The 13,174-nt window shown below is 38.4% G+C and overlaps 1 protein-coding gene across 6 annotated transcripts in view; it reads right to left on the reverse strand.

Moving 5' to 3' along the window:
* The window catches only part of TMEM168 (transmembrane protein 168), a 58,441-nt gene that overhangs the window by 5,044 nt on the left and 40,223 nt on the right, over nt 1-13,174 (reverse strand). For 5 of the 6 annotated variants that reach the window (XM_005887431.3, XM_070369563.1, XM_070369564.1 and 2 more), the window contains 2 exons: nt 5,509-5,651; nt 3,203-3,477 (listed from right to left, as the gene is read on the reverse strand). In XM_005887431.3, the coding sequence (XP_005887493.1) occupies nt 3,203-3,477; nt 5,509-5,651 (418 nt within the window). The remainder of the gene's footprint in view (nt 1-3,202; nt 3,478-5,508; nt 5,652-13,174) is intronic. The other variant, XM_070369565.1, reaches the window with a different exon arrangement.

Consider the following 13,174-nt stretch of genomic DNA (forward strand, 5'->3'; position numbering starts at 1 on the left):
CTTCATGTAAACATAAGCTTGCATTTAAAGTTATTAGACCTAGAGACTGTCATACAAAGTGAATTAAGTCAGAAAAACAAAACTATGTATTAATGCATGTATGTGGAATCCAGGAAAATGGTAAGGATAAATTTATTTGCAAAGCAGAAATAGAGACACAAACAAAGAGGAAAAAAATGTATGGATACCAAGGGGGGACATAGGGGTGAGTGGGATGGACTGGGAGACTGGGATTGACATATCAAAACTACTGTGCATAAAGCAGATAACTAATGAGAACCAACTGTATGCTGAGGAAACTCTACTCAGTGCTCTGTGGTGACCTAAATGGGAAGTGAAGTGAAAGTCACACAGTCGTGTCTGACTCTTTGTGACCCCATAGACTATACAGTCCATGGAATTCTCCAGGTCAGAATACTGGAAAGGGTATCCCTTCTCCAGATCTTCCCAACCCAGGGATCAAACCTGGGTCTCCTACATTGCAGGCGGATTCTTTACCAGCTGAGCCACTAGGGAAGCCCAACCTAAATGGAAAGGAAATCCAAAAGAGAAGGGATAGAGGTATACTTAGAACTGATCTGCTTTGCTGTACAGTAGAAACTAACAACACGGTAAGGCAATTATACTCCAATAAAAAGAGAAAAGAAAATATACACACAGATAATCAAATGAAAGCACAGTGTCAGAGAATAGTATGGATTAGATTCTTTTTCTTCAGTGGAATTCTTTAAGTATTAACCAATTTAACCTTTGGAAATGAAGTATTTGTCTTGTAATGGAAAAGCTGCATTTCACTGTGAAGCTATAATTTGTCCCTGGCTGCTTTATTCTTCACTAAAGCATTCTCTAAGCTTTGTATGTTTAATATTTAGCATATAAAAAGAAACAGTATTTTAAAAAGTCTAGATATAGCAATGATCTCAAAGCCCATACCCAGATATGGTTTGTTTGGACTTGTTTGGGATAAGCTTGTCAGTTAGCATGTTCTCCCCACTGCCTCTCAGCCTTCTTATTTCAACCTGACACTCCAACCCACACATCTAGTATCACCAATAATGAAAAATTTTCCAGGTTAAGTCTAAGATAATAGCCACCACTGCTGATCTAATATCAATCATTTTTCTTATTGTTCCAATGAAACATGTTGTTATTTATGTAGAGACAGTATGCTTTACTAACTATTCAAAAGTCAAGCCACTGGGTAGAATTCATTATTTCTCTTTACTACAATCATATGCTTAGGAAAAAACTATAATTCATGCAGTAATTGAATGAAATAGAAATTTAAAAAAATGAAGTTACTTTCTTATAAAAAATAATGAAGGATATATGCATGGCCACCAAAATTATGCCCATCCCCTTGCATTTGAGTTATTATAAGCATTTCAGTAGCAGTTTTCAAATAATCAATCCCTGCTTTTAGGTTTGAAATATATTTCTGTAAAAAAGTTTGAATTGATTAAAACTTTTTCTCTTGGGCTCTGAAGTACACAGAATGCTATACTTTACCTGAATTTGAAATAGCATGCTGTAAATGTTTAAAAGTTATTTTATATGTTGTGTTATCAAAAAGTCACAAGTTGAGTAAATGATTTTATAACCTTATGCTGAAGTAGTTTTAAGTTGACTAGTTTCCTTCATATTACAGTATTCCAAAAATGGGTGAACCATGCTAACAAAAGTTACCTTCTGAACTAGAACATGCCATTTCTGTGCCTTTGTGGTTTTTACCTTTGGCAGCAACATAGTACAGTGGCGGGGTGGGGCGATTTTAGGTGTCAGACAAATTCGGACTTGAATCGTGGTTCCAGCACTTAGGAATAGTATGACCATAGGTAAGTTATGTAACCACTTTTAGCTTTCATTTCATCCTTTGAAAAATAGAGGTGACAGTATCTCAAAGAATTTCAAGTGAAGATTAAATTTAATAATATGTATAAAGTACCAAGCACAGTAGCTATGCTTCAAACATGCTCAGTATTGGGGCTTCCCTAGTGGTTCAGATGGTAAACAATCTGCTTGCAATGCAGGAGACCTGGGTTCGATCCCTTATTAGTTTGACTTTACTCCTTCTAGATAGCCATTGACTTATTCAGTATTTGTTAGACCAAAAAATTACAAAAGTCTATTTATAATAAAACCCTGTAAACCAATCTGGCACTAAATTAGTGAGACAATGATGGTTTGAAATCATGTGTACTTTAACCTTGAGTTTATTTGCTTTCTTCTGGAATTCTTGTATTGGCACTCTATCTCTGTCCTTCCATAATACTTCTCTTTATATTTTTCTGTGAATACCTTTTTCTACGAATACCTTTTTCTACTTATATTTTATGACTATTTTATTGGGCTCATGGTATAAAACATCTAAAAAATTTTTAGAAAAAAAAGGGTATCATTAAGTCTAAATGAATTATTCCTAATCTAAAATAAGAAAATTACCTGTTTTGTCATGATTCATTCAATGATTTTATCCATCTACTACTTAAGGATCTCCTACTATTTGCCAGACTCTCTTCCAGCAGTAAGCAAGTTATCTCATAAAACAAAGCCTTCAATTTACAGAGTCTCCTCTCTAGTTGGGAAGACCAACAAACAAATTTACATCTAAATCTCATTTCTCCCTTGGCAAGGAGGTTAAACATTACCCCTTCTATTTTCAGATGAGAGAACTGAAATGGAGAGCGTTATCTGCCTCAAACAGCATTGCTGGGGCAAATTAGGACAGAGCTAAGGTCTCCTGACCTAAACACTACTCCAACCACATCATATCACCTGCTGCTTAAAATTATGGTATGCTTTCTAACAAATACAATTGAACATGTGCAGAACTATTGAAATCAGCATCTATAATCTTAAAGACTTAGAAGTAGTAGTCAAATAAGTTAATCGGCTTCTGAAAAATGTAACTATTTAATAATTCTGAAAATAGTTTAAAGAGAAACTATAAGTCTCACGTCAAGCAGTCAGATTTTTTTTTTCTTCCAATCAACACAAAACGTAATTTTCGAAACCTTTAGAGGTCACTAAAATTATGCTAAAGAAGTATGCCAGAGAAAAGGTAAACAAAACAGTCATATGTATACTTGGTAAACTATAAAGTGGAAAATTGAGAATTTGGAAACATTGTTTCAGTGTAAAGGACAGATTTCCACAAATAGGTGTATCTTCACAATAGTGAAATTGCCAGAGGTGGACTTACCTGCAAGAGCCCACTCTCCTGTACCATGGGTGTGCCCACTGTAATATAAAACATATGTATCATGCCTAGGCCCATCCACAGTCCGAAGTTCAAGGAAAGCTTTCAGTTTGGAATGTAGAGTATCAAAAGACAGTCCACTTGTAGAATAGTCACACCCATAGGTCTCAATCATATGATATGCAAAAAATCTTTGGATAGCATTGAGCATGCCAGTAGACCTCAAATTTAACTCCTGTACATGTTCTGGTGGAAGAAGTGTTGGCTGACCATCAGGACTGAAAAAGGAGGAAAAAACCCATCATTTTGGTGTTCATGAAGTGTTCATTCTATGTCACATTCCTATTTTTCATTTATAATAATTTATCTAAGACTCCTAAGTTATTAATAACTAAATGGCATAATCTTTTTTTAAAAAACCCATCTTTTCTAAATTTTCCACAGTGCTAAGAATTATGCTTGGAAAATTAAAGCCTAGTTTCTAAAAATTATACCTCTTATCATTAAGATCTGGTGCTCTGTGACAACCTAGAGGGGTGGGATGGGAGGCTGTCACAGAGGGAGGTTCTAGAGGAAAGAAATATATGTATACTGATGATTGACTCACGGTGTTGTACAGCAGATACCAACACAACATTGTAAACCAATTATCCTCCATGTAAAAAATAAATAAAACTGAAAGCTGGGAGGATATCTCCAAATGTGGATTGTACTACTCTTCATTTTTTTACCAAGAATTTGGCATCTTCTTACCAAATGAGATATTAAACAAGACTTTAAAAAGCAAGACTGTACTAACTTTATCCCCAAAATGTTTCAAGAACGCTGGATTGGGGACAATAATGAAAGCACTTTTTTTCTTGAGAAAAAACACAGTATGGAAACAGTATTTTAAATTAATTTCCATATTGAAAAATAGTCATTATAAAGTGTTCAAGTTTTACTAACTTGAGGTACACAAATGACAGAACAACTTACCTTTTAATAAATGACATTTTAAAACAATGATTATAATTTAGGTCATTGCCTTATACTACTGAACACTAACTGAAGACACGCTTGATCCTGGAATACATGTAAAATGGTACGTTGGTAAAGATGATAAACCAGTTCTTAAAACTAGCAGGATCAAATGAATATTCAGGGAGAAAAAAAAGCATCACTCCTACCCAGAAACTGGATTTCTAAATAGGAATTTTGAAAACTACATTTGCTCCGTGTATTTATCCATACTATTCTAATAATTCTACAAAAGCTTCATTAAAAAACAAAACATTTTGTCCCATATTTTATCATTTAACAGCCACAAAACGGTAAAAGAGTAAACAATGCATAATCAAAAATTACAATAAAAATCTGTGCAAATTACTACTTTCACATATTCTTCCTAGAGAGTTGTCACATCTTACTTTATGGTATCTTTTGAAATATATTTCTTTTACTTCTCATAAGAATCTTCACCTTATTTATCAAATCTTTAATATGGAGGAAAATATTTACTACAAATAGTCAACTTTGTGGTTTTATGTCAAATATTTAAAATCCAATAAAAACTTTATGTTCAGTTTTCTCCCACCTCTGCCAAGGAAAATATGATGCCTACTTTGTCAGCATAATTCATTACTGGCAAGGAAGTATTTTTTTTTTCCTACTTCAAAGGTACTTAAACTATAAAAGAAAAACTAAAATTTAGTAATGATTATAAATTGAAACAGATTAGCCACATATTGGAGTCAAAATTATTTTAATAAAACTGCCATGAGATATTTGATTTTATTGCGAATGTCTCTGAATTCCTGGTATTTTTACTACATTTTCAAATAGATAGTATTTTTACATTCATATTCTCACTACCTCTTCATGACATTCCTCTCTCTGCAATTTAAATTAAGACACTGAGGTTCAGAGACGTTATGATTTGCCTAAAGGAACACAGAACTAGAATTTAGGATGCTCAGGTCCCGTGTACATTCTATTACACTTCACCATGTGGTTTCACATTTCCTTAAACAAGATATTCCTAAGAAAATGGAATAACTTTACAAAGAAAATCTACTTATATTTTTATGATTTTTAGCTAGAACATACTCTAATCACGTTTACCAAAAACAAAACTTTAATGAACCCTTAAGATTACTACTCAAAGTAAAGGTTTTTAAACATTTGGGATAAATGAAAAAAATGCAAGAGTATTATATTTTGAGACTGTTATAGCTTTGAAAAAATGAGCTATCATCTCATATTCATACAAATACTAGAAGAATGTTAAGAGTCAAGGTGCTATGACTAATTACACTAGGTTACTGTACCTGCAAAAGTTGGTGGGAATCACAATAGCATATCCAACAGATGTTCCTCCTAAACAGCTACCCAGTTCATGGAAGAGGCCATGAGCCATAGATTCCAAAGGCAAAACAATCAGAAACATGCTCAAGAAGATCCCATTTGTTGGCTAAAAAAAATTTAAAACAGTATGTTTACCATACCATGTGGGATTAAATTTATGTATATGTGTATTCATATATATTTATAAATCCATATTTATTCATTTTTTGCCCCTACTTCCAAAAAGAATTAAAAGGATAATTAAAGATCTAAAATCCATTATAAGCTGAAAGACACAAGTAAGAACACATGGATAAACAATAGAGCCTAAATTTATCTATAAGCTCCTGGACACCATGGTAAAACAAACATAATATGCATATTGTATTTTTAAAGTTTGTCAAATAATATCCCAAACTAAAAACATATATAATATACATATATGTAACATCTTTAATATGACAGAGAAAAAAGCCAGAAAACAAATCCTTTCCTGTTACTACCACATGCTTTAAATCATTTTTCAAATAACACACTCATTTATCAGAGTGTAGAAAGGGTCTTTTTTCCCCGTGTGAAAAGTCCAGAAATTAAGAGAAAAATTTAAAATGTAAACTCCTTAAAACTATAAAAATGAATTCCATTCTTAAACTTATAATACAGCTTTCCTTTGAAAATATCTAGACTCTTTGTAACTAAATCAAAACTAAAATATATTTATCTGTACATTAAGGACATTTAAGCAGCCTAAAAACAACGGAAAAAGGGAGGCAGGCAAAGTATTAAGAGACGGCAGATTTAGGTAGTATTTGCAATTAAAATAAAAAAGGACACATTTAAATGAAAAAATGAAAGGATGAGTCACTCAATACCAACCTGCATTCTTACAATAAGGATGGTATTTCACATTCTCTGTGCTGCTACTGCACGTATTGCACAGTTAGGCGTGTATGTGCATGAATGAATACACATTTTCCAACACTAACAAGTGGTTCATTTGGTCAGAATTTTAGTAAAAAAAAAAGTTGAATCCCATAATGGAAAAATGGATATAATGCCCTATTTTTGGTACACTGGTGGTGGTGGTGTCGCTAAGTCATGTCTGACTCTCAAGACCCCATGGACTGGAGCTCGCCCAGGCTCCTCTGTCCATGGGATTTCCCAGGTAAGAATACTGGAGTGGGTTGCCATTTCCTTCTGCAGGGGATCTTCCCCACCCAAGGATTGAACCCATGTCTCCTGCATTGCAGGCAGTCTCCTGCATTGCAAGTGGATTCTTTACTGCTACCAGGGAAGCCCACTTTTGGTATATTCTGTGTTATCAATTACATAAATAATACAGTACATGCTCAATTTAGAAACAATAGAAAAAGATATGATTAGATTCATTCTGAGTACCATTACCATACACAGCTAACTATTTAAAATATGTTCAAACTTCATGCAATATATGTAATCACAAATATTTAGTCTTTTACCAAAGTGGGATGATATATAATGTTCTGCAAACTGTCCAATATACTATAAGCTTATTAATGTAATTCTAAATCATTTGTAAATACCAAATGGCATTACTATTATATTTATGAAATTTTAATTAGATGATTTCCTATTTGTGTATTTAGATTCCTTATATTTTTCCTCTGTGATAAACAAAACCAGAGTAAGTATTGAGTTCTCTGATGATTATATTAAATATCTTTGATCATTTGAGTTCAACTTTGGTGAAATATTTTGCCATGGGGCTGTCTATTAATGATTCACAGTTTTGTTTTGCTATCAATATAAGTGTAATGTACTAATGTTGTGTCTTGCTAAATCTTCTCCATCTACCTAAAGGTCAAGAAGGTATTTTACATTATCCTCTAAAGGTTTTGTTTTTTTTGCACTTTGCTTTTAGGTCCATAATCCAAATATAGTTGATTGTTATAAGAACAGTTCAAGTTTTTTATATGAGCACTCAACTATTTACCAATTACTGAAAATCTCAACCATTCCACATTTCTGTACTATTTTTGTCATAAATCAGGCATTCTGATACCTGCTTTTTCACTCTTATGTTCCATTGGCCTATCTACTTTTGCCCACATTTCCTCCTTTCTTTCTGGGACTCCAGTAAAACACAAATGAGATTTCTCTGTATCTTCTATGAGTCTTATCCTTCTGTACAGTATTTCCTCTCTTTTTCCTCTTCAAGCTTCTACTTTCATAGCCTTCTCTGAACTATATTTTCCAGCTCACTAATCTCACTTCTCATTTGTCTAATCTGTTAAACTTGTACACTGAGTGAATTTCAGGTATTTTATTTTCTGATTCAAAAACATGTCTAAAAAGAAAAAAAAAAAGCCTGTCCAGTTATTTTTCAAATCTGCCTTGTCGCTTTTTTATATTAATAGCTTCTAGCTTCCCACTATTATTTACTATCTTTGCTTTTGTTTTTCAACTTGCTAAATATGTATGATGGCTTTCTGTGTTTGATAATTCCAATAAACCAAGACATTTTGGTCTGCTTATTGTCTGCTGGTTCTGTTGCTCCTTGCTCTTGATGCCATGTGAGTGAGTGAGAGAGAGAGGGGGGGAGAGAGAGAATCTGGTTATATTTATGAGTTGAACACTGTATGCAAAAAAAAATACTATATGACTAATTTCAGACCTAGGATAATTATACCTTCTCCAAGAGGATTTCTGTTTCTTCTAGGGAGCTGTGGGCATTAACAGTTTATATATCTTAATCCAGGTTGTATCACTAACAGGATACAGTATCAGGATGCAAATTCATTAGAGGATGTAATGTATTTATTAAAAAATACATTTCTACTATAAACACCAACTTCTTCTTATACAACTTACGTCCAAGAGAATTTACATACTTTTTATACTTAGGTTACTAACTATATCAGTGAGAAAATCACTCTTTTATGACATAGCTTACAATTTGGATGCAACAATTCTCACAACTATTACTACAGCAATTTCAATGGCTGTTTTTAAACATTACTTGTTTAACTCTTAGGTTTAATAGGTATCTACAAATATTGATAATTTCATCATTTTCTTTTCAATTTCTATACCTTCTATTGCATATATTGTTCCATTATAATGGGAAATACTTTGATCAATTAAACCCTTATCCACATAAAAGTGGATGGGGAACTTTTAGATACAGACGGCTAACTGTACTACACCATAAATGTAAGGGACTCCAGCAACTGCAAATTTTGGTATTCAGAGGAGGTACTGGAATCAATCCATTGTAGATACCTAAGGATCACTGTACGTTCAAATTATGTCAGCCATTTACTTAAAATAATTACTGGTTGGCGGGGGGGTAAAAATGGTGGAGGAGTAGGACAGGAAGCTCACCTTCCCCAACAAAAACACTAAAAACACATCTATTAGTGGAATGACCGACACAGAACATCTACCGAAAGCCAGCAGAAGACCTCATTCTCAAAGGGCAAAAAAACCTCCATGTAACTGGGTAGGACAAAAGGAAAAAAGAAACAGACGAAGCCTGCACCCAGGGAGGAGCCATGGAGGCAAGTTTCCCACACCCTGGGCAGTCCCCCACTGGCAGGGAGATCAGCCTATATGGAGCGGAGCTTCAGAGGCTAGGCATAGAGCACAGCGTTTGAGTAGGGCAAAACAGAGTAACGTGAACAGAAGGTTGGCACTGCCACCCTGCACTCCCCCGCCTAAGATGCTCATATGTTAGTGAACCTGGGGGCTAGGCACTAAAGTACAGGCTTCAGAGGTCAGACCCAGGGAGAGGACCAGGGTTGGCTGCATGGAGACAGCCTGAAGAGGCTGCACGGTAGCAACAGAGCAGGTACTCAGAAGAAGCTGGGGCTGACGAGAGATACCAAGTGCCATTGTTGAGGGGGTGCATGGGAAGAGGGCTGAGAGCACCATAAGAGCTCCGTTCCCTGTGACCATTCAGCAACAGGACAATGCCCACAGGAGTTCTGGGGGCAGGCGCAAGTCATTGCGGCCATCCTAGGCCCCAGAAGTGGCTATGAACTGCCACTCCAAGACCTAACAGCAGGTGCCAAGGACTGCCACCACTCTTCTGGGAGTGTGGACAGCATCTGCCCACAGGAGACCCAGAGCAGTGCCAAGCCCTGCCCCTGCTGTCCCAGGAGTGTGCAGACAGCTGCCACCCCCAAGAGACCCAAGAGCAGGTGTCGAAGACTGCCCCCTCATGTGTGCACAAGGACCTCTGAACCCACACACCACATATCAAGGGATAACTGCCAGCATGCACTGAGGAAAGAGACAGATAGCATCCAAACTAAAGCAGCCCCTTGACTCTGGAAAAGATGGCAGAGTAGAAAGACATGAGCTCACCTCTTCTCATGAAGGGGCTTCCTTGGTGTCTCAGATGATAAAGATCCTGCCTGCAATGTACAAGGCCAGGGCCTGATTCCTGGGTTGGAAAGATCCCCTGGAGAAGGGAATGGCTATCCACTCCAGTATTCATGCCTGGAGAACATCACGGACAGAGAAGTCTAGCAAGCAACAGACCACAGGGTTGCAAAGAGTCGGGCACGACTGAGCGACTAACACTTTCACTTTCACGTCTCATGAAAACACCAAAATCACAACTGCTGAACAATCATCTACAAAAACACTACTAAGTCGCTTCAGTCATGTCTGACTCTGTGCGACCCCATAGATGGCAGCCCACCAGGCTCCCCCATCTCCGGGATTCTCCAGGCAAGAACACTGGAGTGGGTTGTCATTTCCTTCTCCAATGCATGAAAGTGAAAAGTGAAAGTGAAGTCGCTCAGTCGTGTCCGACTCTTAGTGACCCCATAGATGGCAGCCCACCAGGCTCCTCCATCCATGGGATTTTCCAGGCAAGAGTACTGGAGTGGGGTGCCATTGCCTTCTCCGACAAAAACACTGGAACCTACCATAAAAGGTATTTTAAAATCAAGTCAAAAAGATGGTGGAGTAGAAGGACGTGCACTCATCTTCTCCTCCAAGAACACCAAAATCACAACTAGCTGCTGAACAATCATCGACAGGAGAATGTTAGAACCCACCAAAAAAAGATACTCCACATCCAAGGGCAAAGGAGAAGTTGCAGCAAGACAGCAGGAGGGGTGCAATCATGTTTAAAATCAACCTTCATACCCGTCAGAGACGCCTGGAGGGCAAAAAGCAAACCTTGTGTGCATCAAGGTGCAGGGAAAGGAACAGCAATCCCCACAAGAGACTGAGCCAGACCTGCCTGTGACTGAGGGTCTCCTGTGGAGGCATGGGTCAGCAGTGGCCTGCTGTGGGCTCAGGGACACTGACAGCAGCAGTCCTAGGAGGTGTGGTGTGTGGCATAAATCCTTTGGAGGAGGCTGCCACTGCATGCTAAGTCACTTCTGTCATATCCAACTCTTTGTTACCCTATGGACTGTAGCCCTCCAGACTTCTCTGTTCATGGGATTCTTCAGGCAAGAATACTGGAGTGGGTTGCCATTTCCTCCTCCAGGGAAAATTCCCAACCCAGGGACTGAATCCACATCTCTTAAGTCTCTTGCATTGGCAGGCAGGTCCTTAACCACTTAACCTTAATCCCCCACCTGGGAAGAGCTGCCAGGTAGGCAATACACAAACTAGAGAACAATTATACCAAAGAAGTTCTCGTGCTGCTATAAAAGTTCTAGGTTCCACAACAGACTTCCCAACCTGGGGTTCAGCAAAGGGACTGAGAATCCTCAAGGAATTTGACTTTGAAGGCCAGTGGGATTTGATTACAGAACTTCCACAGGACTGGGGAAACACAGACTCTTGGAGGGCACAAACAAAACCTTGTGTGCACCAGGACCCAGGAGAAAGGAGCAGTAACCCCACAAGAGACCAATCCAGACTTGCCTGTGCGTGTCCAGGAGTCTCTGCTGGAGACGTGGGTTGACTGAGGCCTGCCGTGGGGTCAGGGACACTGATGGCAGCAGTCCTGGGAGGCGCACCGTGTGGCCTAAGCCTTCTAAAGGAGGTCGCCATTACCACCATTACCCCTACCACAGATTAAGGCCAAACTACAGGCAGGGAAAAGTGCCTGGATATCTGTAGGTGGCAGGAGACGTCTATAAGGCCACCCCTTTCACCCCCGCTCTCCCGCCTCCTCCCTTCTTTCAACCTGGCTTCCTTTCCTCCTTTGAAATCTTTGATGTTAGTACTTGGATCTGAAGTTCTCTGTCTCTATAGGAGGTTTTCTGAGAGACTGTATTCTTGTATTTAAGGGCTTCTCTGGTGGTGCAGAGGTTAAAGCGTCTGCCTGCAATGTGGGAGACCTGGGTTCGATCCCTGGGTCGAGAAGATCCCCTGGAGAAGGAAATGGCAATCCACTCCAGTATTCTTGCCTGAAGAATCCCATGGACGGAGGAGCTTGGTGGGCTACAGTCCACGGGTCGCAAAGAATCAGACACAACTGAGCGACTTCACTTTCACTTACAGGCAGGGAGCACAGCCCCACCTATGAGCAGAAAACTGGATTAAAGACTTACTGAGCAGGACCTTGCCCACCAGAGGAAGATCCAGTTTTCTCCACAGCAAGTCCCTCCCATTAGGAAGTTTGCACAGGCCTTTTACCCACATCTATCAGAGGGTAGACAGAATGAAAACCAAAATCCCAGAAAACTAAACAAAATGATCACATGGATCACAGCTTTGTTAACTTAATCAAACTATGAGCCATACAGTGTAGGACCACCCAAGACTGATGGAGAGGTCTGACAAAACGTGGTCCACTGGAGGAGGGAATGGCAAATCACTTCAGCATTCTTATCTTGAGAACCCCAAGAACAGTATGAAAAGGCAAAAAGATATGGCACTGAAAGATAAACCCCCCAGGTCAGTAGGTGTCCAATATGCTACCAGAGAAGAGTAGAAGAACAGCTCCAGAAGGAATGAAGAGGCTGAGCCAAACCAGAAACGAAGCCCAGTGGTGGATATGTCTGGTGGTGAAAGTAAAGAACAATAGTGCATAGGAACCTGGAATGTTAGGTCCATGAACCAAGGTGAATTGGAAGTAGTCAACTTGCCAACAGGAGATGGCAAGAGTGAACATCGACAATTTAGCCATCATTGTACTAAAATGGATGGAAATGGGTGAATTTCATTCAGATGACTATTATATCTACTACTGTGGGCAAAAATCCATTAGAAGAAATGGAGTAGCCTGCACAGTCAACAAATGAGTTCATAATGCAGTACTGCGTGCACTCTCAAAAATGACAGGAAAATCTCAGTTCGTTTCCAAGGCAAACCAATCAATATTACAGTAATCCAAGTTTATGCCCCAACCACTAATGCTGAAGAAGCTGAAGTTGAACGGTTCTATGATGACCTACAAGACTTGCTAGAACACACATACACACACACAAAAGATGTCCTTTTCATCATAGAAGACTGGAATGCAAAAGCCGGAAGTCAAGAGATACGTGGAATAACAGGCAAGTTTAGTCTTGGAGTACAAAATGAAGCAGGGCACAGGCTAACAGAGCTCTGCCAAGAGAATGCATGGGTCATAGCAAACACCCTCTTCCAACAACACAACAGAAGACTCTACACATGGACATCACCAGATGGTCAATACTGAAATTAGACTGATTATATTCTTTGCAGCCTAGGTGGAGGAGCTCTATACAGTTA

Source organism: Bos mutus, chromosome 4 (assembly GCF_027580195.1).
Source record: "Bos mutus isolate GX-2022 chromosome 4, NWIPB_WYAK_1.1, whole genome shotgun sequence".
NCBI lineage: Eukaryota > Metazoa > Chordata > Mammalia > Artiodactyla > Bovidae > Bos > Bos mutus.